The 25,870-nt window shown below is 41.8% G+C and overlaps 1 protein-coding gene across 1 annotated transcript; it reads left to right on the top strand.

Moving 5' to 3' along the window:
* Positions 1 to 205: 205 nt before the first annotated feature.
* LOC115124082 (melanin-concentrating hormone receptor 2-like) lies at positions 206 to 25,414 on the top strand. Its single transcript, XM_065019986.1, has 2 exons — positions 206 to 1,097; positions 22,186 to 25,414. Exons 1-2 carry the CDS (start codon positions 685 to 687, stop codon positions 22,826 to 22,828), a joined length of 1,056 nt encoding a protein of 351 aa, XP_064876058.1. The 5' UTR covers positions 206 to 684; the 3' UTR covers positions 22,829 to 25,414.
* Positions 25,415 to 25,870: the final 456 nt, after the last annotated feature.

The raw sequence follows: 25,870 nt of genomic DNA, 5'->3' as shown, positions 1-25,870 counted from the left end.
TATTAGGAAACAACAGTATGTCATTGATGTTGTCCATCTGAATGGAGCGACACTTAATCAAAACATCGTGACACAAGTCAATTTTACTTCTGACATGCGCATCAGGGTGCATGGATGAGATGTTTTTCAGAGCAATAAACAGATCAACATTTTTTTTCCCGTATGATTTACTCACTTATCTCTCAATCAGTTTTCTCTAAACTTGATTTATGTTTAATGACGTGTTAAATGAACAAGTGAGGGATCTTTTGAATGGAGGAGACTACAATCAGATTTATCTTATCGTTCACTGAGTCAGCGAAAATGAGGTGCGCTATTGGGTAGGGAGAGAGCGCAGAGGAGACGAACGGGGAGGTCCAGTCCTGAGTGAATAATGTGTTCTCCAAGAGGCATCAGCTTGTTCCCAAGTTTGGTGAGAACGATCGATCCTTCAGCAGAATCTCATCGAAACACATACTTGAATTGAGCTGTAGTTCATTACAAGATAAAGAAGTGCATCAACCAAAGGATACGCGCGCTGCGGTTTACCCAGAATAGGTGCCCAAGTTGTACCTCTATATATTTGGATAGAAGCTAGTACAGTATGACTTGTCGGCTTGACAGTGTTGGTCCTTATCTATAGCATAATACTGATCCGCGCGTTATCAATCAAGACCAGGTCGGCAAATATCTGAAGATCTTAAGATGATTATGAATAGCTCGGACATATTTTGTAATTACAAAGAAGTAAGTAACTTCACCAACAACTCGTCATGTGTGAACACGACTCAGTCCTCACCCAGCTTCATCGACTTGGCGACTTTTATGCACATATTCCCGTCTATATACGGCATCCTGTGTACAATAGGAGTCATCGCCAACGGTTTGGTGATTTACGCAGTGGCGACTTGCAAGAAGAAGATGGTCTCGGACATCTACGTGCTGAACCTGGCCGTCGCAGATATGCTCTTCATGCTGGTGATGCCTTTCAACATTCACCAGCTGGTCCGGGACAGACAGTGGGTGTTCGGGAACTTCATGTGCAAAGCTGTCGTGGTGGTGGATGTTAGCAACCAGTTCACTACCGTGGGGATTGTAACGGTGCTGTGTATTGACAGGTACGTCTCCACCTCTCCAAAGGTGTCAGTTTGAACATGAAAAAGCATCAATTAGGTCTCCCTCCTCTATTACCTTTATGTATTCAGGTAGATATAACCTGGTGTAGGATATGATTATAACATAGTTAGAACTTATAAGTAATTAAGAAGGAGACATTACTGTTATGCAGCCCAAGAGCAGGGATCTAGTGAGCGGATGGTCAGAACCGGAGCATTATTACAAATTCATTTGAAGATTGCAGATTGACCACAAGAAGTGCAAACACATATAATATTTGACCAAAACATAATCATTTTCAAACCTACAGTACCAGACAAAAGTGTGAACACACCTACTCATTCCAGAGTTTTTCTTTATTTTTACTATTTTCTACATTATAGAATAATAGTGAAGACATCAAAACTATAAAATAACACATATGGAATCATGTAGTAACCAAAGTGTTAAACAAATCAAAATATATTTTATATATTTTACCTGCAAAAAGAAAGGAGGACCAAAGCACTTTTCATATAATTAATTAATTTGTTAATTTGTCCTTTATTTGTGTTCAATAGAAACAAAGTTTAAAAAATGTATCGCCCTTTGCCTTGATGGCAGCTTTGCACACTCTTGAAATGTTCTTAACCAGCTTCACGAGGAATGCTTTTCCAGCAGACTTGAAAGAATTCCCACATATGCTGAGCACTTGTTGGCTGCTTTTCCCAAATCATCTCAATTGGGTTGAGGCCGGGTGATTGTGGAGGCCAGGTCATCTGATGCAGCGCTCCATCACTCTCCTTGGTCAAATAGCCCATACACAGCCTGGAGGTGTGTTTTCGGTGTAGTAACCAAAAGAAGTGTTAAACAAATCAAAATATATTGCATTTCTTAGATTTTCTCAACCAGCTTCATGAGGTAGTCACCTGGAATGGATTTCATTCCACACGTTTGCCTTGTTAAAAGTTCATTTGTGGAATTTCTTTCCTTCTTAATGTGTTTTAGCCAATCAGTTGTGTTGTGACAAGGTTGGGGTGCTATACAGAAGATAAACCTATTTGGTAAAAGACCAAGTCCATATTATGTCAAGAACAGCTCAGAGAAATGAGTCCATCATTACTTTAAGATTTGAAGGTCAGTCGATGTGGAACATTTCAAGAACCTTGAACGTAATATTCAAGTGCAGTCGCAAAAGCCATTATGTTATGATGAAACTGGCTCTCATGAGGACCGCCACAGGAAAGGAAGACCCATAGTTACCTTCGCTGCAGACGATAAGTTGATTAGAGTTAACTGCACCTCAGATTGCAGTCCAAATAAATGCTTCACAGATTTCAAGTAACAGACACATCTTAACATCTTCAGAGGAGACTGCATGAATCAGGCCTTTATGATCAAATTGCTGCAAAGAAACCACTGATGGAGTTAGGATGCTTTGCTGCTGACAATGTCCGTGATTTATTTAGAATTCAAGGCACACTTTACCAGCATGGCTGCTACATGATTCTGCAGCGATACACCATCCCATCTGGTTTTGGGCTTAGTGGGACTATCATTTGGTTTTCAACAGGACAATGACCCAAAACACACATCCAGGCTGTGTAAGGGCTATTTGACCAAGAAGGAGAGTGATGGAGTGCTGCGTCAGATGACCTGGTAATCCACAATCACCTGACCTCAACACGTTTGAGATGGTTTGTCATGAGTTGGACAGCAGAGTGAAGGAAAAGCAGCCAAGAAGTGCTCAGCATATGTGGGAACTCCTTTAAGTCTGTCGGAAAAGCATTCCTCATGAAGCTGGTTGAGAGAATGCCAAGAGTGTTCAAAGCTGTCATCAAGGCAAAGGGTGGTTACATTGAAGAATCTAAAATCTAAAATATATTTTGATTTGTTTAAAACATATTTGTTTACTACATCATTCCAAATGTGTTATTTCATAGTTTTTATGTCTTCACTATTATTCTATATTCAGCAACAAAAGAAACGTCCCTTTTTCAGGACCCAGTCTTTCAAAGATAATTTGTACAGTCGTTAAGACACTAACAGCTTACAGGCAGTATGCAATTAAAGTCCCAGTTATGAAAACTTAGGACACTAAAGAGGCCTTTGTACTGACTCTGAAAAACACCAAGAGAAAGATGCCCAGGGTCCCTGCTCATCTGCGTAAACGTGCCTTAGGCATGCAGCAAGGAGGCATGAGGACTGCAGATGTGGATAGGGCAAAAAATTGCAACGTTCGTTTCTGTGAGACACCTAAGACAGCGCTACAGGGAGACAGGATGGACAGCTGATTGTCCTCGTAGTGGCAGACCACGTGTAACAACACCTGCACAGGATCGGTAAATCCGAACATCACACCTGCAGGACAGGTACAGGATGGCAACAACAACTGCCCGAGTTACACCAGGAACACACAATCCCTCCAACAGCGCTCAGACTGTCTGCAATAGGCTGAGAGAGGCTGGACTGAGGGCTTGTAAGGCAGGTCCTCACCAGACATCACCGGCAACATTGTGGCCTATAGGCACAAACCCACCGTCGCTGGACCAGACAGGACTGGCAAAAAGTGCTCTTCACTGACGAGTCGCGGTTTTGTCTCACCAGGGATGACGGTCAGATTTGCTTTTATCGTCGAAGGAATGAGCGTTACACGAGGCCTGTACTGTAGTGGGATCAATTTGGAGGTGGAGGGTCCGTCATGGTGTGGGGCGGTGTGTCACAGCATCATCGGACTGAGCTTGTTGTCATTGCAGGCAATCTCAACGCTATGCGTTACAGGGAAGACATCCTCCTCTCTCATGTGGTACCCTCCCTGCAGGCTCATCCTGACATGACCCTCCAGCATTACAATACCACCAGCCATAATGCTCGTTCTGTGCGTGATTTCGTGCAAGACAGGAATGTCAGTGTTCTGCCGTGGCCAGCGAAGAGCCTGGATCTCAATCCCATTGTGCACGTCTTGGACCTTTTGGATCGGCAGGCGAGGGCTAGAGCCATTCCGCCCAGAATTGTCTGGGAACTTGCAGGTGCCTTGGTGGAAGAGCGGGGTAACATCTCACAGCAAGAACTGGCATATCTGGTGCAGTCCATGAGGAGGAGATGCACTGCAGTACTTAATGCAGCTGGTGGCCACACCAGATACTGACTGTTACTTTAGGTTTTGAACCCCCCCCCTTTGTTCAGGGACACATTATTACATTTATGTTAGTCTCATGTCTGTCGGAACTTGTTCAGTTTATGTCTCAGTTGTTATCTTGTTATGTTCATACAAATATTTACACATGTTAAGTTTGCTAAAAATAAACGCAGTTGACAGTGAGAGGACGTTTCTTTTTTTGTTGCTGAGTTTACAATGTAGAAAATAGATTTTTTTTTTGAATGATTAGGTCCACTTTTTAACTTTTTACTGGTACTGTGTATACAGTGCATTCTGAAGGCATTGAGAGACCTGAAGGTATTCAGAGACCTGAAAGTATTCAGAGACCTGAAAGTATTCAGAGACCTGAAAGTATTCAGAGATTTGAAGGTATTCAGAGACCTGGAAGTATTCAGAGACCTGAAGGTATTCAGAGACCTGAAAGTATTCAGACCCCTGAAAGCATTCAGAGACCCCTGAAGGTATTCAGAGACCTGAAGGTATTCAGAGACCTGAAGGTATTCAGAGACCTGGAAGTATTCAGAGACCTGAAGGTATTCAGAGACCTGAAAGTATTCAGACCCCTGAAAGCATTCAGAGACCCCTGAAGGTATTCAGAGACCTGAAAGTATTCAGAGACCTGAAAGTATTCAGACCCCTGAAAGTATTCAGAGACCTGAAAGTTTTCAGACCCCTGAAGGTATTCAGACCCCTGAAAGTATTCAGACCCCTGAAAGTATTGAGAGACCTTTCTCCGAAGCAGCCTGACCTCTGTCCCCTTTTTCTCTGTCTTTCTTCACGCAAATGACGGGAATTTGGGCCCGTTCCCGAGAAAGCAGTATATCCTTCGCGTCGAACTCGTTAAAGAAAAAAAATCTTCTTCCAGCTGGAGGAGAGTAATCGCTGTTCTGATATCCAGAAGTTATTTCCGGGTCATAAGAGACGGTAGCAGCAACATTATGTAAACAAATAAGTTACAAACAATAAGTTACAAACAATAAGAAATAAACACACAAATTAGCACAGTTAGTTAGGAGCCTGTAAAATGTCAGCCATACCTTCCGGCGCCATTCTATTGTCCGTAGAGCTCTGAGACAGGATTGGGTCGAGACACAGATCTGGGGTATGGTACCAAAAAATGTCCACAGCATTAAAGGCCCCCGATAACACAGTGGCCTTCGTCATACTTAAATGGAAGAAGTTTGGAACCATCAAGACTTTTCCTATTGCTGGCGACCAAGAACCCGATGGTCACTCTGACAGAAAGCTCCAGAGTTCCTCTGTGGAGATGGGAGAAACTTCCAGAAAGACAACCATCACTGCAGCACTCCACCAATCAGGCCTTTATGGTAGAGTGGCCAGACGGAAGCCACTCATCAGTAAAAGGCACATGACAGCCCACTTGGAGTTTGCCAAAAATAACCTAAAGGACTCTCAGACCATGATAAACAAGATTCTTTGGCCTGAATGCCAAGTGTCACGTCTGGAGGAAACCTGGCACCATCCCTATGGTAAAGCATGGTGGTGGCAGCATCATGCTGTGGGGATATTTTTCAGTGGCAGGGACTGGGAGACTAGTCAGTATCAAGGGAAAGATCAACGGAGCAAATTATAGAGAGATACTTAATGAAAACCTGCTCCAGAGTGCCCAGGACCTCAGTCTGGGGTGAAGGTTCACCTTCAAACAGGACAACGACCTTAAGCACACAGCCAAGACAACACAGGGGTGGCTTCGCAACAAGCCTCAGAATGTCCATGAGTTGCCCAGCCAGAGCCCGGACTTGAACCCAATCTAACATCTCTGGAGAGACCTGGAAATAGCTGTGCAGCGACGCTCCCATTCCAACCTGACAGAGCTTATGAGAAGAATGGGAGAAACTCCCCAAATACAGGCATGCCAAGAGTGTAGCGTCATACCCAAGAAGACTTGAGTCGGCATCGCTTCCAAAGGGGCCTCAACAAAGTACTGAGGAAAGGGTCTGAATACTTACTTCGTGATATTTCCGTTTTTAATTTTTAATACATGCTTTGTCACTATGGGGTATTGTGTGTAGATTGATGAGTAAAAAAAAAACATTTAATACATTTTAGAATAATACTGTAACGTACAAAATGTGGAAAAAGTCAAGGGGTCTGAATACTTTCCAAATGCAATGTATATGTGTGGGTAAACCTGAGAACAGACTTCCAAAATAAGAATGAATTGGAACTGATTTCCTGGTGTTTTTAAGGTCTCTTATTTCCATAGTAATATCTCCTTGGTCCACATGAAGACATCAAATCAAATCAAATCAAATGTATTTATATAGCCCTTCGTACATCAGCTGATATCTCAAAGTGCTGTACAGAAACCCAGCCTAAAACCCCAAACAGCAAACAATGCAGGTGTAAAAGCACGGTGGCTAGGAAAAACTCCCTAGAAAGGCCAAAACCTAGGAAGAAACCTAGAGAGGAACCAGGCTATGTGGGGTGGCCAGTCCTCTTCTGGCTGTGCCGGGTAGAGATTATAACAGAACATGACCAAGATGTTCAAATGTTCATAAATGACCAGCATGGTCGAATAATAATAAGGCAGAACATTTGAAACTGGAGCAGCAGCACAGTCAGGTGGACTGGGGACAGCAAGGAGTCATCATGTCAGGTAGTCCTGGGACATGGTCCTGTTCAGGGACCCATGGTTGAATAATAGTAAGGCCAGTTGAAACTGGAGCAGCAGCATGGCCAGGTGGACTGGGGACAGCAAGGAGTCATCATGTCAGGTAGTCCTGGGGCATGGTCCTAGGGCTCAGGTCCTCAGGTAGTCGAGAGAGAGAAAGAAAGAAGAGAAGGAGAGAATTAGAGAACGCACACTTAGATTCACACAGGACACCGAATAGGACAGGAGAAGTACTCCAGATATAACAAACTTACCCTAGCCCCCCGACACATAAACTACTGCAGCATAAATACTGGAGGCTGAGACAGGAGGGGTCAGGAGACACTGTGGCCCCATCCGAGGACACCCCCGGACAGGGCCAAACAGGAAGGATATAACCCCACCCACTTTGCCAAAGCACAACCCCCAAACCACTAGAGGGATATCTTCAACCACCAACATACCATCCTGAGACAAGGCCGAGTATAGCCCACAAAGATCTCCGCCACGGCACAACCCAAGGGGGGGCGCCAACCCAGACAGGCTGACCACAACAGTGAATCAACCCACCCAGGTGACGCACCCCCCCCAGGGACGGCATGAGAGAGCCCCAGTAAGCCAGTGACTCAGCCCCCGTAACAGGGTAGAGGCAGAGAATCCCAGTGGAAAGAGGGGAACCGGCCAGGCAGAGACAGCAAGGGCGGTTCGTTGCTCCAGAGCCTTTCCGTTCACCTTCCCACCCCTGGGCCAGACTACACTCAATCATATGAGCCACTGAAGAGATGAGTCTTCAGTAAAGACTTAAAGGTTGAGACCGAGTTTGCGTCTCTGACATGGGTAGGCAGACCGTTCCATAAAAATGGAGCTCTATAGGAGAAAGCCCTGCCTCCAGCTGTTTGCTTAGAAATTCTAGGGACAATTAGGAGGCCTGCGTCTTGTGACCGTAGCGTACGTGTAGGTATGTACGGCAGGACCAAATCAGAGAGATAGGTAGGAGCAAGCCCATGTAATGCTTTGTAGGTTAGCAGTAAAACCTTGAAATCAGCCCTTGCTTTGACAGGAAGCCAGTGTAGAGAGGCTAGCACTGGAGTAATATGATCAAATTTTTTGGTTCTAGTCAGGATTCTAGCAGCCGTATTTAGCACTAACTGAAGTTTATTTAGTGCTTTATCCGGGTAGCCGGAAAATAGAGCATTGCAGTAGTCTAACCTAGAAGTGACAAAAGCATGGATTAATTTTTCTGCATCATTTTTGGACAGAAAGTTTCTGATTTTTGCAATGTTACGTAGATGGAAAAAAGCTGTCCTCAAAATGGTCTTGATATGTTCTTCAAAAGAGAGATCAGGGTCCAGAGTAACGCCGAGGGCCTTCACAGTTTTATTTGAGACGACTGTACAACCATTAAGATTAATTGTCAGATTCAACAGAAGATCTCTTTGTTTCTTGGGACCTAGAACAAGCATCTCTGTTTTGTCCGAGTTTAATAGTAGAAAGTTTGCAGCCATCCACTTCCTTATGTCTGAAACACATGCTTCTAGCGAGGGCAATTTTGGGGCTTCACCATGTTTCATTGAAATGTACAGCTGTGTGTCATCCGCATAGCAGTGAAAGTTTACATTATGTTTTCGAATAACATCCCCAAGAGGTAAAATATATAGTGAAAACAATAGTGGTCCTAAAACAGAACCTTGAGGAACACCGAAATTTACAGTTGATTTGTCAGAGGACAAACCATTCACAGAGACAAACTGATATCTTTCCGACAGATAAGATCTAACCAGGCCAGAACATGTCCGTGTAGACCAATTTGGGTTTCCAATCTCTCCAAAAGAATGTGGTGATCGATGGTATCAAAAGCAGCACTAAGGTCTAGGAGCACGAGGACAGATGCAGAGCCTCGGTCCGATGCCATTAAAATGTAATTTACCACCTTCACAAGTGCCGTCTCAGTGCTATGATGGGGTCTAAAACCAGACTGAAGCATTTCGTATACATTGTTTGTCTTCAGGAAGGCAGTGAGTTGCTGCGCAACAGCCTTCTCTAAAATTTTTGAGAGGAATGGAAGATTCGATATAGGCCGATAGTTTTTTATATTTTCTGGGTCAAGGTTTGGCTTTTTCAAGAGAGGCTTTATTACTGCCACTTTTAGTGAGTTTGGTACACATCCAGTGGCTAGAGAGCCGTTTATTATGTTCAACATAGGAGGGCCAAGCACAGGAAGCAGCTCTTTCAGTAGTTTAGTTGGAATAGGGTCCAGTATGCAGCTTGAAGGTTTAGAGGCCATGATTATTTTCATCATTGTGTCAAGAGATATAGTACTAAAAGACTTGAGCGTCTCTCTTGATCCTAGGTCCTGGCAGAGTTGTGCAGACTCAGGACAACTGAGGTTTGGAGGAATACGCAGGTTTAAAGAGGAGTCCGTAATTTGCTTTCTAATAATCATAATCTTTTCCTCAAAGAAGTTCATGAATTTATCACTGCTAAAGTGAAAGTCATCCTCTTTTGGGGAATGCTGCTTTTTAGTTAGCTTTGCGACAGTATCAAAAAGGAATTTCGGATTGTTCTTATTTTCCTCAATTAAGTTAGAAAAATAGGATGATCGAGCAGCAGTAAAAGGGCTCTTCGGTACTGCACGGTACCGTCCTTCCAAGCTAGTCGGGAGACTTCCAGTTTGGTGTGGCGCCATTTCCGTTCCAATTTTCTGGAAGCTTGCTTCAGAGCTCGGGTATTTTCTGTGTACCAGGGAGCTAGTTTCTTATGAGACATTTTTTTAGTTTTTAGGGGTGCAACTGCATCTAGGGTATTGCGCAAGGTTAAATTGAGATCCTCAGTTAGGTGGTTAACGGATTTTTGTCCTCTGGCGTCCTTGGGTAGGCAGAGGGAGTCTGGAAGGGCATCAAGGAATCTTTGTGTTGTCTGTGAATTTATAGCACGACTTTTGATGTTCCTTGGTTGGGGTCTGAGCAGATTATTTGTTGCAATTGCAAACGTAATAAAATGGTGGTCCGATAGTCCAGGATTATGAGGAAAAACATTAAGATCCACAACATTTATTCCATGGGACAAAACTAGGTCCAGCGTATGACTGTGACAGTGAGTGGGTCCAGAGACATGTTGGACAAAACCCACTGAGTCGATGATGGCTCCGAAAGCCTTTTGGAGTGGGTCTGTGGACTTTTCCATGTGAATATTAAAGTCACCAAAGATTAGAATATTATCTGCAATGACTACAAGGTCCGATAGGAATTCAGGGAACTCAGTTAGAAACGCTGTATATGGCCCAGGAGGCCTATAAACAGTAGCTATAAAAAGTGATTGAGTAGGCTGCATAGATTTCATGAATAGAAGCTCAAAAGACGAAAACGTCTTTTTTTTTTGTAAATTGAAATTTGCTATCGTAAATGTTAGCAACACCTCCGCCTTTGCGGGATGCACGGGGGATATGGTCACTAGTGTAGCCAGGAGGTGAGGCCTCATTTAACACAGTAAATTCATCAGGCTTAAGCCATGTTTCAGTCAGGCCAATCACATCAAGATTATGATCAGTGATTAGTTCATTGACTATAATTGCCTTTGAAGTAAGGGATCTAACATTAAGTAGCCCTATTTTGAGATGTGAGGTATCATGATCTCTTTCAGTAATGACAGGAATGGAGGTGGTCTTTATCCTAGTGAGATTGCTAAGGCGAACACCGCCATGTTTAGTTTTGCCCAACCTAGGTCGAGGCACAGACACGGTCTCAATGGTGATAGCTGAGCTGACTACACTGACTATGCTAGTGGCAGACTCCACTATGCTGGCAGGCTGGCTAATAGCCTGCTGCCTGGCCTGCACCCTATTTCATTGTGGAGCTAGAGGAGTTAGAGCCCTGTCTATGTTGGTAGATAAGATGAGAGCACCCCTCCAGCTAGGATGGAGTCCGTCACTCCTCAGCAGGTCAGGCTTGGTCCTGTTTGTGGGTGAGTCCCAGAAAGAGGGCCAATTATCTACAAATTCTATCTTTTGGGAGGGGCAGAAAACAGTTTTCAACCAGCGATTGAGTTGTGAGACTCTGCTGTAGAGCTCATCACTCCCCCTAACTGGGAGGGGGCCAGAGACAATTACTCGATGCCGACACATCTTTCTAGCTGATATGCACGCAGAAGCTATGTTGCGCTTGGTGATCTCTGACTGTTTCATCCTAACATCGTTGGTGCCGACGTGGATAACAATATCTCTATACTCTCTACACTCGCCAGTTTTAGCTTTAGCCAGCACCATCTTCAGATTAGCCTTAACGTCGGTAGCCCTGCCCCCGGGTAAACAGTGTATGATCGCTGGATGATTCGCTTTAAGTCTAATACTGCGGGTAATGGAGTCACCAATGACTAAAGTTTTCAATTTGTCAGAGCTAATGGTGGGAAGCTTCGGCGTCTCAGACCCCGTAACGAGAAGAGTAGAGACCAGAGAAGACTCGGCCTCTGACTCCGACCCGCTGCTTAATGGGGAAAACCGGTTGAAAGTTTCTGTCGGCTGAATGAGCGACACCGGTTGAGCGTTCCTACAGCATTTCCTTTCAGAAACCGTGAGAAAATTGTCCGGCTGCGGGGACTGTGCCAGGGGATTTATACTACTATCTGTACTTACTGGTGGCACAGACGCTGTTTCATCCTTTCCTACACTGAAATTACCCTTGCCTAACGATTGCGTCTGAAACTGGGCTTGCAGTACAGCTATCCTCGCCGTAAGGCGAGCACAGCGGCTGCAATTAGAAGGCATCATGTTAATGTTACTACTTAGCTTCGGCTGTTGGAGGTCCTGACGAATCGTGTCCAGATAAAGCGTCCGGAGTGAAAAAGTTGAGGAAAAAATAAATAAATATATGACGGTTGAGGAAAAAAAATATATATATATGAACGGTAATTAAAAAGTGAAAACCGTAAAGTTGTCAGGTAGCAAAATAGGTTGGCAGCAAAACGCACAGCAACTCGAAAACAAGCCTGCAAGTTGTGACCGGAAATGATGAGCGCAATACACACAAGTCTAATCCTGCACATCTCTACAGTAATATCTCCTTGGTCCATATGAAGACATCTCTACAGTAATATCTCCATAGTCATGAAGACATCTCTACAGTAATATCTCCTTGGTCCATATGAAGACATCTCTACAGTAATATCTCCTTGGTCCATATGAAGACATCTCTACAGTAATATCTCCTTGGTCCATATGAAGACATCTCTACAGTAATATCTCCTTGGTCCACATGAAGACATCTCTACAGTAATATCTCCTTGGTCCACATGAAGACATCTCTACAGTAATATCTCCTTGGTCCATATGAAGACATCTCTACAGTAATATCTCCTTGGTCCATATGAAGACATGTCTACAGTAATATCTCCTTGGTCCATATGAAGACATGTCTACAGTAATATCTCCTTGGTCCATATGAAGACATCTCTACAGTAATATCTCCTTGGTCCATATGAAGACATCTCTACAGTAATATCTCCTTGGTCCATATGAAGACATGTCTACAGTAATATCTCCTTGGTCCATATGAAGACATCTCTACAGTAATATCTCCTTGGTCCATATGAAGACATCTCTACAGTAATATCTCCTTGGTCCACATGAAGACATCTCTACAGTAATATCTCCTTGGTCCATATGAAGACATCTCTACAGTAATATCTCCTTGGTCCATATGAAGACATCTCACATCTCTACAGTAATATCTCCTTGGTCCATATGAAGACATCTCTACAGTAATATCTCCTTGGTCCATATGAAGACATCTCTACAGTAATATCTCCTTGGTCCACATGAAGACATCTCTACAGTAATATCTCCTTGGTCCATATGAAGACATCTCTACAGTAATATCTCCTTGGTCCATATGAAGACATCTCTACAGTAATATCTCCTTGGTCCATATGAAGACATCTCTACAGTAATATCTCTATGGTTCATATGAAGACATCTCTACAGTAATATCTCCATAGTCATGAAGACATCTCTACAGTAATATATCCTTGGTCCATATGAAGACATCTCTACAGTAATATCTCCTTGGTCCATATGAAGACATGTCTACAGTAATATCTCCTTGGTCCATATGAAGACATCTCTACAGTAATATCTCCTTGGTCCATATGAAGACATCTCTACAGTAATATCTCCTTGGTCCATATGAAGACATCTCTACAGTAATATCTCATTGGTAATATCTCCTTGGTCCATATGAAGACATCTCTACAGTAATATCTCCTTGGTCCATATGAAGACATCTCTACAGTAATATCTCCTTGGTCCATATGAAGACATCTCTACAGTAATATCTCCATAGTCATGAAGACATCTCTACAGTAATATCTCCTTGGTCCATAGTCATGAAGAATATCTCCTTGGTCCATATGAAGACATCTCTACAGTAATATCTCCTTGGTCCATATGAAGACATCTCTACAGTAATATCTCCTTGGTCCATATGAAGACATCTCTACAGTAATATCTCATTGGTCCATATGAAGACATCTCTACAGTAATATCTCCTTGGTCCATATGAAGACATGTCTACAGTAATATCTCCTTGGTCCATATGAAGACATCTCTACAGTAATATCTCCTTGGTCCATATGAAGACATCTCTACAGTAATATCTCCTTGGTCCATATGAAGACATCTCTACAGTAATATCTCCATAGTCATGAAGACATCTCTACAGTAATATCTCCTTGGTCCATATGAAGACATCTCTACAGTAATATCTCCATAGTCATGAAGACATCTCTACAGTAATATCTCCTTGGTCCATATGAAGACATCTCTACAGTAATATCTCCATAGTCATGAAGACATCTCTACAGTAATATCTCCTTGGTCCATATGAAGACATCTCTACAGTAATATCTCCTTGGTCCATATGAAGACATGTCTACAGTAATATCTCCTTGGTCCATATGAAGACATCTCTACAGTAATATCTCCTTGGTCCATATGAAGACATGTCTACAGTAATATCTCCTTGGTCCATATGAAGACATATCTACAGTAATATCTCCATAGTCATGAAGACATCTCTACAGTAATATCTCCTTGGTCCATATGAAGACATCTCTACAGTAATATCTCCATAGTCATGAAGACATCTCTACAGTAATATCTCCATGGTCCATATGAAGACATCTCTACAGTAATATCTCCTTGGTCCATATGAAGACATCTCTACAGTAATATCTCCTTGGTCCATATGAAGACATCTCTACAGTAATATCTCCTTGGTCCATATGAAGACATCTCTACAGTAATATCTCCTTGGTCCATATGAAGACATCTCTACAGTAATATCTCCTTGGTCCATATGAAGACATCTCTACAGTAATATCTCCATAATATCTCTGTCACATGAAGACATCTACAGTAATATCTCCATAGTCATGAAGACATCTCTATAATATCTCCTTGGACATATGAAGACATCTCTACAGTAATATCTCCTTGGTCCATATGAAGACATCTCTACAGTAATATCTCCTTGGTCCATATGAAGACATGTCTACAGTAATATCTCCTTGGTCCATATGAAGACATCTCTACAGTAATATCTCCTTGGTCCATATGAAGACATGTCTACAGTAATATCTCCTTGGTCCATATGAAGACATCTCTACAGTAATATCTACTTGGTCCATATGAAGACATGTCTACAGTAATATCTCCTTGGTCCATATGAAGACATCTCTACAGTAACATCTCCATGGTCATGAAGAAATCTTTACAGTAATATCGCTATGGTCATGAAGACATCTCTAATAATATCCATGGTCATATGAAGACATCTCTACAGTAATATCTCCATTGGTTCATAAGACATCTCTACAGTAATATCTCCTTGGTTCATATGTAGACATCTCTACAGTAATATCTCCATAGTCATGAAGACATCTCTACAGTAATATCTCCTTGGTTCATATGTAGACATCTCTACAGTAATATCTCCATGGTCCATATGAAGACATCTCTACAGTAATATCTCTGTGGTCATGAAGACATCTCTACAGTAATATCTCTGCGGTCATATGTTGACATCTCTACAGTATTATCTCTGGGGTCATATGAAGACATCTCTACAGTAACATCTCCATGGTCATGAAGACATGTCTACAGTAATATCTCCTTGGTCCATATGTAGACATCTATACAGTAATATCTCCTTGGTTCATATGTAGACATCTCTACAGTAATATCTCCTTGGTCATGAAGACATCTCTACAGTAATATCTCCATAGTCATGAAGACATCTCTACAGTAATATCTCCTTGGTTCATATGTAGACATCTCTACAGTAATATCTCCATGGTCCATATGAAGACATCTCTACAGTAATATATCCATGGTCATGAAGACATCTCTACAGTAATATCTCCATGGTCATATGTAGACATCTCTACAGTAATATCTCTGTGGTCATGAAGACATCTCTACAGTAATATCTCTGCGGTCATATGTTGACATCTCTACGGTATTATCTCTGTGGTCATATGAAGACATCTCTACAGTAACATCTCCATGGTCATGAAGACATTTCTACAGTAATATCTCCTTGGTCCATATGAAGACATCTCTACAGTAATATCTCCATAGTCATGAAGACATCTCTACAGTAATATATCCTTGGTCCATATGAAGACATCTCTACAGTAATATCTCCATAGTCATGAAGACATCTCTACAGTAATATCTCCTTGGTCCATATGAAGACATGTCTACAGTAATATCTCCTTGGTCCATATGAAGACACGTCTACAGTAATATCTCCTTGGTCCATATGAAGACATCTCTACAGTAATATCTCCTTGGTCCATATGAAGACATGTCTACAGTAATATCTCCTTGGTCCATATGAAGACATCTCTACAGTAATATCTCCTTGGTCTTAAGTAGACATCTCTACAGTAACATCTCCTTGGTCATGAAGACATCTCTACAGTAATATGTCATTGGTCATGTAGACATCTCTACAGTAATATCTCCTTGGTTCATATGTAGACATCTCTAGAGTAATATCTCTATGGTAATGTAGACATCTCTACAGTAATATCTCTGTGGTCATGAAGACATATCTACAGTAATATCTCTGCGGTCATATGTTGACATCTCTACAGTATTATCTCTGTGGTCATATGAAGACATCTCTACAGTAATATCTCCATGGTCATGAAGAAATCTCTACAGTAATATCTCCTTGGTCCATATGAAGACATCTCTACAGTAATATCTCCTTGGTCCATATGAAGACATCTCTACAGTAATATCTCTATGGTTCATATGAAGACATCTCTACAGTAATATCTCTATGGTCATGAAGACATCTCTACAGTAATATCGCCTTGGTCCATATGAATACATCTCTACAGTAATATCTCTATGGTTCATATGTAGACATCTCTACAGTAATATCTCCATGGTAATGTAGACATGTCTACAGTAATATCTCCTTGGTCCATATGAAGACATCTCTACAGTAACATCTCCATGGTCATGAAGAAATCTTTACAGTAATATCGCTATGGTCATGAAGACATCTCTACAGTAATATCTCCTTGGTCCATATGAAGACATCTCTACAGTAATATCTCCATGGTCATGAAGACATCTCTACAGTAATATCTCCTTGGTTCATATGTAGACATCTCTACAGTAATATCTCCATAGTCATGAAGACATCTCTACAGTAATATCTCCTTGGTTCATATGTAGACATCTCTACAGTAATATCTCCATGGTCCATATGAAGACATCTCTACAGTAATATATCCATGGTCATGAAGACATCTCTACAGTAATATCTCCATGGTCATATGTAGACATCTCTACAGTAATATCTCCTTGGTCATGAAGACATGTCTACAGTAATATCTCCTTGGTCATGAAGACATGTCTACAGTAATATCTCTGTGGTCATGAAGACATCTCTACAGTAATATCTCTGCGGTCATATGTTGACATCTCTACAGTATTATCTCTGTGGTCATATGAAGACATCTCTACAGTAACATCTCCATGGTCATGAAGACATGTCTACAGTAATATCTCCTTGGTCCATATGTAGACATCTATACAGTAATATCTCCTTGGTTCATATGTAGACATCTCTACAGTAATATCTCCTTGGTCATGAAGACATCTCTACAGTAATATCTCCATAGTCATGAAGACATCTCTACAGTAATATCTTCTTGGTTCATATGTAGACATCTCTACAGTAATATCTCCATGGTCCATATGAAGACATCTCTACAGTAATATATCCATGGTCATGAAGACATCTCTACAGTAATATCTCCATGGTCATATGTAGACATCTCTACAGTAATATCTCTGTGGTCATGAAGACATCTCTACAGTAATATCTCTGCGGTCATGTAGAAATCTCTACAGTAATATCTCCTTGGTCATGAAGACATCTCTACAGTAATATCGCTATGGTCATGAAGACATCTCTTCAGTAATATCTCCTTGGTCCATATGAAGACATCTCTACAGTAACATCTCCATGGTCATATGAAGACATCTCTTCAGTAATATCTCCTTGGTCCATATGAAGACATCTCTACAGTAATATCTCCATGGTCATGAAGGAAACTGGAAACACTTATCTCCCTCACTAGCTTTAAGCACCAACTGTCAGAGCAGCTCACAGATTACTGCACCTGTACATAGCCCACCTATAATTTAACCCAAACATCTAACTCTTTCCCAACAGTATTTAATTTATTTGTTTTGCTCCTTTGCACCCCATTATTTTTATTTCTACTTTGCACATTCTTCCATTGCAAAACTACCATTCCAGTGTTTTACTTGCTATATTGTATTTACTTTGCCACCATGGCCTTTTTTGCCTTTACCTCCCTTCTCACCTCATTTGCTCACATTGTATATAAACTTGTTTATACTGTATTATTGACTGTATGTTTGTTTTACTCCATGTGTAACTCTGTGTCGTTGTATCTGTCGAACTGCTTTGCTTTATCTTGGCCAGGTCGCAATTGTAAATGAGGACTTGTTCTCAACTTGCCTACCTGGTTAAATAAAGGTGACATTTTTTATATTTTTTTTATGTAAAAAATGAAGACATCTCTACAGTAATATCACTGTGGTCATGAAGGCATCTCTACAGTAATATCTCTGTGGTCATATGTTGACATCTCTACAGTATTATCTATGTGGTCATATGTAGACTTCTCTACAGTATTATCTCCATCCCTTGGCCTGCCTTGGATGTATTCAGTATCATGAGAGATTTAACCAGTGCAGAGCAAATTCTTCCTCTTTAGTTCTTTGATGTCACATGGCTGTAGGGTTATCTTCCTTCGTTCATAGACATATGACACACGCTGGTTAAGTACGGCAGCATAGTACAGAAGATGGCTATAGACTTAACTTTGATTTGATTTAACATCAGCAGTAAAAAATGTTTTCAACAATCTGTATCTCTGATCGTTTATTTTAGGATTCAACACCTCCCAAGTGTACCCTTTTTTTCATATGTAGTGCACTACGTTTGACAAGGGCTCATAGGACTCTAGTCAAATATGGTGCACTATTTAGGGAATATGGTGCTATTTGGGACGTAACCGTGGTGATTTCGTGTTGTACATCAAGCAGTACGCAGGTCATCAGTCTAACTTTATTTTACGTGTTCATGACAGCTTGTACAGTGGGGCAAAAAAAGTATTTAGTCAGCCACCAATTGTGCAAGTTCTCCCACTTAAAAAGATGAGAGAGGCCTGTAATTTTCATCATAGGTACACTTCAACTATGACAGACAAAATGACAAAAATAAATCCAGAAAATCACATTTTAGGATTTTTAAAGAATTTATTAGCAAATTATGGTGGAAAATAAGTATTTTCCCACTGTACGTGACTTTTTCAGCTCCCAGATCAATTATTCCTAAAATGTTATTATATTATAATAGTATACGGTATGCCACTTTGCAGATGTTTTCATCCAAAGCGACCTATAGTACAGTGAGTGCATTCATTCATTTAGTATGTGTATGTGATCCTGGAAGGAATTGAACCCCATGACCTTGGGCATATGCCAGTGTCATGTGGTGCATTCCAAATGCCACCCTATTCCCTTAATAGTACACTACTGTTGACCAGGGCATATACTGCCCTACCAAGAAAAAAAGAAAAAAAGGCAGTATCTGCTCATAGCGTGGAATTGAGAAAAATGGCTTTTATTTACCTTGGTTTTCACAGTAACATTATGTAGTTACTGCTAAACATGACCTCCATTTTCTCCAAACACAATACAATAGAGGCGGGATACTTGTCCACGTGATTAAGCATGTATTGATCGTAGCAAAAAAAATGATATTAACGCATTTTCGACCAAATGAGCAGTTACTACTTATTTTTTTGCTTGATAGGGCAGTATAGGACTCTGTTGAAAAATGCACTATATATAGAATAAGAGTACTTTTAGAATGAAGCCAATGCTCTTACCTTACTGATTCACTCATGACATTATTAGATTTATTTAATGTAACATCATGATTAGAGTCTTGATTGCTCTCAGGAAGAAGAGAAAAACAAAATGTATGAATAGGCGGTATTCAAACACAAAATCCTTCTATTCCAGGTTAACTAATTACCGTTCGCTTTTCTTGGGATTACAAGTACAATTTATTTATGGTGTTTCTCCCTGTCTGTGTATTCACATGACATTCACATGCCTCAGTCTGGACTAGACTGGACTGGGTAAAAAGTGATTACTGAAGAAAACAAAAAAGACAAACTCCTCACGGTGGAGTCTCCTGAAAGATCGGTGTAGAGATATTTGTGCTATTTTGGGAGACACTGTCTCTCTGTCTCCATCCCTTCGCCTCTTTCGACTTTCACGTTTCACGGAGCGGCAGCACTATGACTTGTTTTGACTGATTCCAAATCTCTGTTCTGTCGTTCTACACGTTCAGACATCGCAGACACATCGTATTAAGAACGGAACATCACATTGTCACACTTGGGTTTCAATGAACACTACGGCAAATACCAAATGAAATCTCACTCAGTATCACATTGTGCATAAACACGGACACACGCACACACACGCTTGCCAAAACACATGACCACCCATAATATGGACATCTGTCTGCACATAGACATGAACTCGAGTACATCTACAGTATCTTTTTACAACACAGTCAAATCCCTGAAATCAATCATCTGTTTTCTATAATCTGTTTCTCTTCACAACACAGTCACATGCCTGAAGGCAGTAATGTTTTCCTAACCTCAGAATAAGGTTGCCTGAATGCAGTAATGTTTTCCTAACCTCAGAATAAGGTTGCCTGAATGCAGTAATGTTTTCCTAACCTCAGAATAAGGTTGCCTGAATGCAGTAATGTTTTCCTAACCCCAGAACAAGGTTGCCTGAATGCAGTAATGTTTTCCTAACCTCAGAATAAGGTTGCCTGAATGCAGTAATGTTTTCCTAACCTCAGAAAAAGGTTGCCTGAATGCAGTAATGTTTTCCTAACCTCAGAATAAGGTTGCCTGAATGCAGTAATGTTTTCCTAACCTCAGAATAAGGTTGCCTGAATGCAGTAATGTTTTCCTAACCTCAGAATAAGGTTGCCTGAATGCAGTAATGTTTTCCTAACCTCAGAATAAGGTTGCCTGAATGCAGTAAAGTTTTCCTAACCTCAGAATAAGGTTGCCTGAATGCAGTAATGTTTTCCTAACCTCAGAATAAGGTTGCCTGAATGCAGTAATGTTTTCCTAACCTCAGAATAAGGTTGCCTGAATGCAGTAATGTTTTCCTAACCTCAGAATAAGGTTGCCTGAATGCAGTAATGTTTTCCTAACCTCAGAATAAGGGGAAGTGTGACCTCCCGAGTGGCGCAGCGGTCTAAGGCACATTGCAGTGCTATAGGCGTTAATACCAATCCAGGTTCAATCCCGGGCTGTGTCGCAGCCGGCCGTGACCGGGAGACCCATGAGGTGGCGCACAATTGTCCCAGTGTCGTCCGGGTTAGGGGAGGGTTTGGCCGGCTGTGATGTCCTTGTTCCATCACACTCTTGCGATTCCTTGTGGCGGCCGGGTACATGAACGCTGCATTCGGGCGTACAGTGTTTCCTCTGACATATTGGTGCGGCTGACTTCCAGGTTAAGCGGACAGTGTGTCAAGAGGCAGTGTCCCTGACGTGTCTCGAACATGCTAGATGGTCATAGTGTACATTTCAACCAACCTCCCTATCGTCCTTTACTGTCTGCAGTAACTAGACCATACCATACGTCTGGGAGGTGCTCAGAAATGTATGTTTTGTATGGCTGTAAATGTTTCCCTATAAACCACTCAAGTGTAACTTTTGCAGCATGCTTAGGGTCATTCTCCTGTCTTAAATCTCTGGAAGACTGAAACAGGTTTCATGCTGCCACCACCATGCTTCACTGTGGGGATGATGTTCTCGGGGTGGTGAGAGGTGTTGGTTTTGCGCCAGACATAGCATATTCCTTGATGACCAAAAAGCTCAATATTAGTCTCATCTGACAAGAGTACCTTCTTCCATATATTTGGGGAGTCTCCCACGTGCCTTTTGGTGAACACCAAACGTGTTTGCTTATTTTTTAATATTTTTTTATACCCTCCTTGCCTGGTCCGTGAGATTTGGTGGGCGGCCCTCTCTTGGCAGGTTTATTGTGGTGCCATATTTTTTTCTATTTTTTAATAATGGATTTAATGGTGCTCCGTGGGATGTTCAAAGTTTCTGATATTTTTTTATAACCCAAAAAATGTGTCCCTGACCTGTTTGGAGAGCTCCTTGGGCTTCACGGTGCACCTTGCTGAGATACTGAGATCATGTGACACTTAAATGAAGTCCACCTGTGTACAATCTAACTAATTGTGTGACTTCTGAAGGTAATTGGTTGCACCAGATCTTATTTAGGGGCTTCATAGCAAAGGGGGTGAATACACATTACACTCACCACTTTTCCTTTTTTTTTTTTTTTTGAAGCAAGTAATTTTTTTACATTTCACTTCACCAATTTGGACTATTTGGTGTATGTCTATTAATATGAAATCCAAATAAAAATCCATTTAAATTACAGGTTGTAATGCAAGAAAATAGGGAAAACGCGAAGGGGAACGAATACTTTTGCAAGGCACTGTAGTACATTACTTTTGGTCAAAGTAGTGCACTGTGAAAGGAATGGGCTCTGGTCAAAATTAGTACACTATATAGGGAACAGGGTGCAATTAGGGCACAACCCAGGTACATAACCTAACCCCTGACCTCTAACCCCTGGTCCCTAACGGATGTGTCTCTTTGTTTCTAGATACATTGCCATCGTCCACCCCACCTCAGAGAAGCGGACCATCCAGTGGACCATCATCATCAACATCCTGGTGTGGATCGGCAGCTTCCTGCTGACCGTGCCCGTCATGATCTACGCCATGGTGGTGAGGAAGAGCGACCTGGAGATGTGCATGATGTTCCTGGACGGGCCTGAGGACATGTACTGGTACACTCTCTACCAGTCCATCCTGGGCTTCATCTTCCCTCTCATCATCATCTCCACCTTCTACTCCCTCACCCTTTACCACGTCTTCAGATCCATCCGCCGAGTCAAGCGTAAACAGTCTGTCTGGGCGAAGCGCGCCACCAAGACCGTGGTGATGGTCATTGCTCTCTTCCTGGTGTGCTGGAGCCCATATCACGTGATCCAGGTGATTAACTTGAGCAACAACAGGCCAACCAACACCTTTGTGTATGTCTACAACATCACGATCTGTCTGAGTTACTCCCACAGCTGCATCAACCCTCTGATGCTGCTCATCTTCGCTCAGAACTACCGCGAACGTCTCTGTCACAGGAAGGATTTGAGGAGTTCGCAGCAGAACTCCTCCAAGACCACTGTGATCAAGACAGACGGCTCCAGCGTGTCCACCGACCCAAACTACCGCTGCACAGTCATCTAATAGTACAGATATTGCCACTCATATACTGTGTGTGTGTGTGTGTGTGTGAATAGGTGGGCTGTTGTTTTGTCCCAATAAGACTACCAAAAGTCAGCTGTTTCCGTTCTGCTATCTTCAACAAACTTTAGGGTTCATGAATTACTTGAAGCCAAAGTAAATGAGAAACACTTATCTTTCCAGGGGACAGAAGTGGCATTATGTGTTAGTGGATGGATGAATGGATTTACTCATCGGACTGCAACAGCTCCACCATCACTATCATTCTTCTGATACAAATGTCAACTGATCAAAATGTCATTGTCTCAATCATTATCTTAGGACAGCCTCTCTCCCCCTCTCTAACTTTCTCCCCCCCCCTCTCCCCCCTCCCTTTATCCCCCTCTCTCCCTCCCTCTTTCCCCCTCTCGCTCCACCCTTTCTCCTCTCTCTCGCTCTCTCTCTCTCCCTCTCTTTCCCCTCTCCCCCTGTCTCTCTCCCCTCTCTCCCTCTCTCTCCCCTCTCCCTCCCCCTCCCTTTCTCCCCTCTCGCCCTCCCTCTCCATCTCTTCTCTCTCGCTCTCGCCCCTTTCTCCCCTACCTCTCTCCCTCTCTTTCCCCCTCTCTCTCTCCCCCTCTCCCCCTCTCCCCCCCCTCTCTCTCTCTCTCACTCCCCCTCTCATTCCTCCTCTCTCACTCTCCTGCTCTCGCTCGCTCTCGCCCCCTTTCTCCCCTCCCTCTCTCCCCTCTCTCTCTCCCCCTCTCCCCCTTTCCCTTTCTCCCTCCCCCTCTCTCTCTCTGACACGCACCCAGGGATGGAATTTAAGGATTGTTTTACTAGCCCGGTCTGAAAATACTAGCCTCAGGCTACTGGGCTAGCATAATGTCCATCCCTGCACACACTTAATGACCACCACTCCCCACAAGAATTATACTACGGTATAAATATTGTAGTATTCACTTCAGTGTTTTTACGTACTTTTGAGGAAACACTACAGTGTATACTGTAGTATACTTTAGTATTTGCTGTAGTATACTGTAGTCTTCACAGTTAACTAATGTATGAATACTGTAGTATATACTATAGTAATTAATGTAGTGTTTTTGCAGTTTGTAGTATTTACTGTAGTGTTTCTGCAGACTGTAGTATTTACTGTAGTGTTTTTGCAGACTGTAGTATACTGTTGTCATTGTGGGAGGGAGCAAACAGACAATTCAACAGGGTGTTTTGAATTTAACCAGGCAAGTCAGTTAAGAACAAATTCTTATTTACAATGACGGCCCTACCACGTCCAAACCCGGACGACGCTGGGCCAATTTGTGCACCGCCCAATGCGACTCCCAATCACAGCCAGTTGTGATACAGCCTGGAATTGAACCAGGGACTGCAGTGACTCCTCGAGTACTGAGATGCCGTGCTGCGTCGCTCAGGAGCCCTCTCAGTTCACTGCCTCACACCAGGGAGATTGCAGAATTCTTGTTCATCACACATACTGATAAAAAAAATATTTAAAAATAAGTCTTTTTTTTTTCTTCAAGAACCATCGGGACTCTTGATGAGAACTGGAGTATAATGTTGCATTGATTTGAGACCATCAACATTTTAAAGAGGAAATAGCGGTAGAAGTAAATAATAAAAGTATATTGAATGAATATAGCCCTTGTAGCATAACATATTATGAGGAACTGTCCTATACACACTTTTTAATTTATCCTTTATTTTACCTTTATTTAACTAGGCAAGATAGTTAAGAACAAATTCTTATTTACAATGGTGGCCTACCGGGGTAGAGTGGGTTAAACTGCCTCGTTCAGGGGCATAAAGACAGATTTTTACGTTGTCAGGTCGGGGATTCAATTCAATCCAGCAATTTTTCGCTTACAAACGTTCTAACCACTAGGTAAACCTGCCGACCCCAACTACTCAAACAACACGCACTACTTAAAACACACGTTAACTTGTTCCTATTCACAGCTTGTGTTTGTTTTCTCACTCTACCTGACACTCTAGTGTTAGCCTGTACTATGCGCATTCAGGTGACTTTTACATTAATACTGTTAATTGTATTAAAACCTTCTTATTATGGTCATTTACTAATTGTCCGATATCATCTCTGTAACGTATACAATATAACGCACAATTTTTGTATATATTTTAATGTTGACTCCAAAAATAAATAGAGAATAACTTTTTTTTTTTTTTACTTGCAAAAACAAGTACATTTATTTGTTTATTTACCAAATAACAGTATAATGTATGTATGAATGACACATTTTGAGATATTGACGTGATAAAGTTAATTACAAAGTTGTGGTTCGTAGTTAAAACAAGTCGTTATGGTGATCTGGTATTGGACATAAATCCACTATATGTAAATACTGCAGTTTTACACTTTATTAAGATGTTTTCCTTCCTGGTTATATTGTGTATTATACTACATGTACTTTGAATATATTATTTGTCCATATATGGTATTTCAGATGAGTTTTACATGAATACAATATAACCACATCTCGTTGTTCTTATTGTTCAGTGTAATTTATGTACTAAACTGAAAATAAACATCAACGTAACATGTAAAGTGTTGGTCCCATGTTTCATGAGCTGAAATAAAAGATCACAAAAAGTGTATTTCTCTCAATTTCTTAGTGCACAAATGTGTTTACATCCCTGTTAGTGAGCATTTCTCTTTCACCAAGATAATCCATCCACCTGACAGGTGTGAAATATCAAAAAGCTGATTAAACAGCATGGTCATTACACAGGTGCACCTTGTGCTGGGGGACAATAAAAGGCCACTATAAAATATGCAGTTTTGTCACACAACACAATGCCACTTATGTATATAATTTTGAGGAACCGCCTCCAACTTGTTTTAGAGAACTTGGAAGTACATCCAACCGGCCTCACTACCGCAGACCACACCAGCCCATGACCTCCACATCCAGCTTCTTCACCTGGAGAGATGATGAAACTGTTTACACAACCAAATCATTTTTGCACAAACCGTCAGACAGGAAGCTCATCGTCCTCACCTCATTCGTCTTGGTCTGACTGCAGTTTGGC

The sequence above is a fragment of the Oncorhynchus nerka genome, linkage group LG6 (assembly GCF_034236695.1).
Source record: "Oncorhynchus nerka isolate Pitt River linkage group LG6, Oner_Uvic_2.0, whole genome shotgun sequence".
Lineage (NCBI taxonomy): Eukaryota > Metazoa > Chordata > Actinopteri > Salmoniformes > Salmonidae > Oncorhynchus > Oncorhynchus nerka.
Note: the sequence above shows the minus strand (reverse complement) of the source record. Positions and strands in the feature narration are given on the sequence as shown.

Excerpts from the sequence above, each read along its gene's own strand:
- LOC115124082 (XM_065019986.1), top strand. The coding sequence starts at position 685 with ATGATTATGAATAGCTCGGACATATTTTGTAATTACAAAGAAGTAAGT. Across the intron at positions 1,098-22,185 it reads ACGGTGCTGTGTATTGACAG|ATACATTGCCATCGTCCACC; the intron begins GTACGTCTCCAC and ends CTTTGTTTCTAG.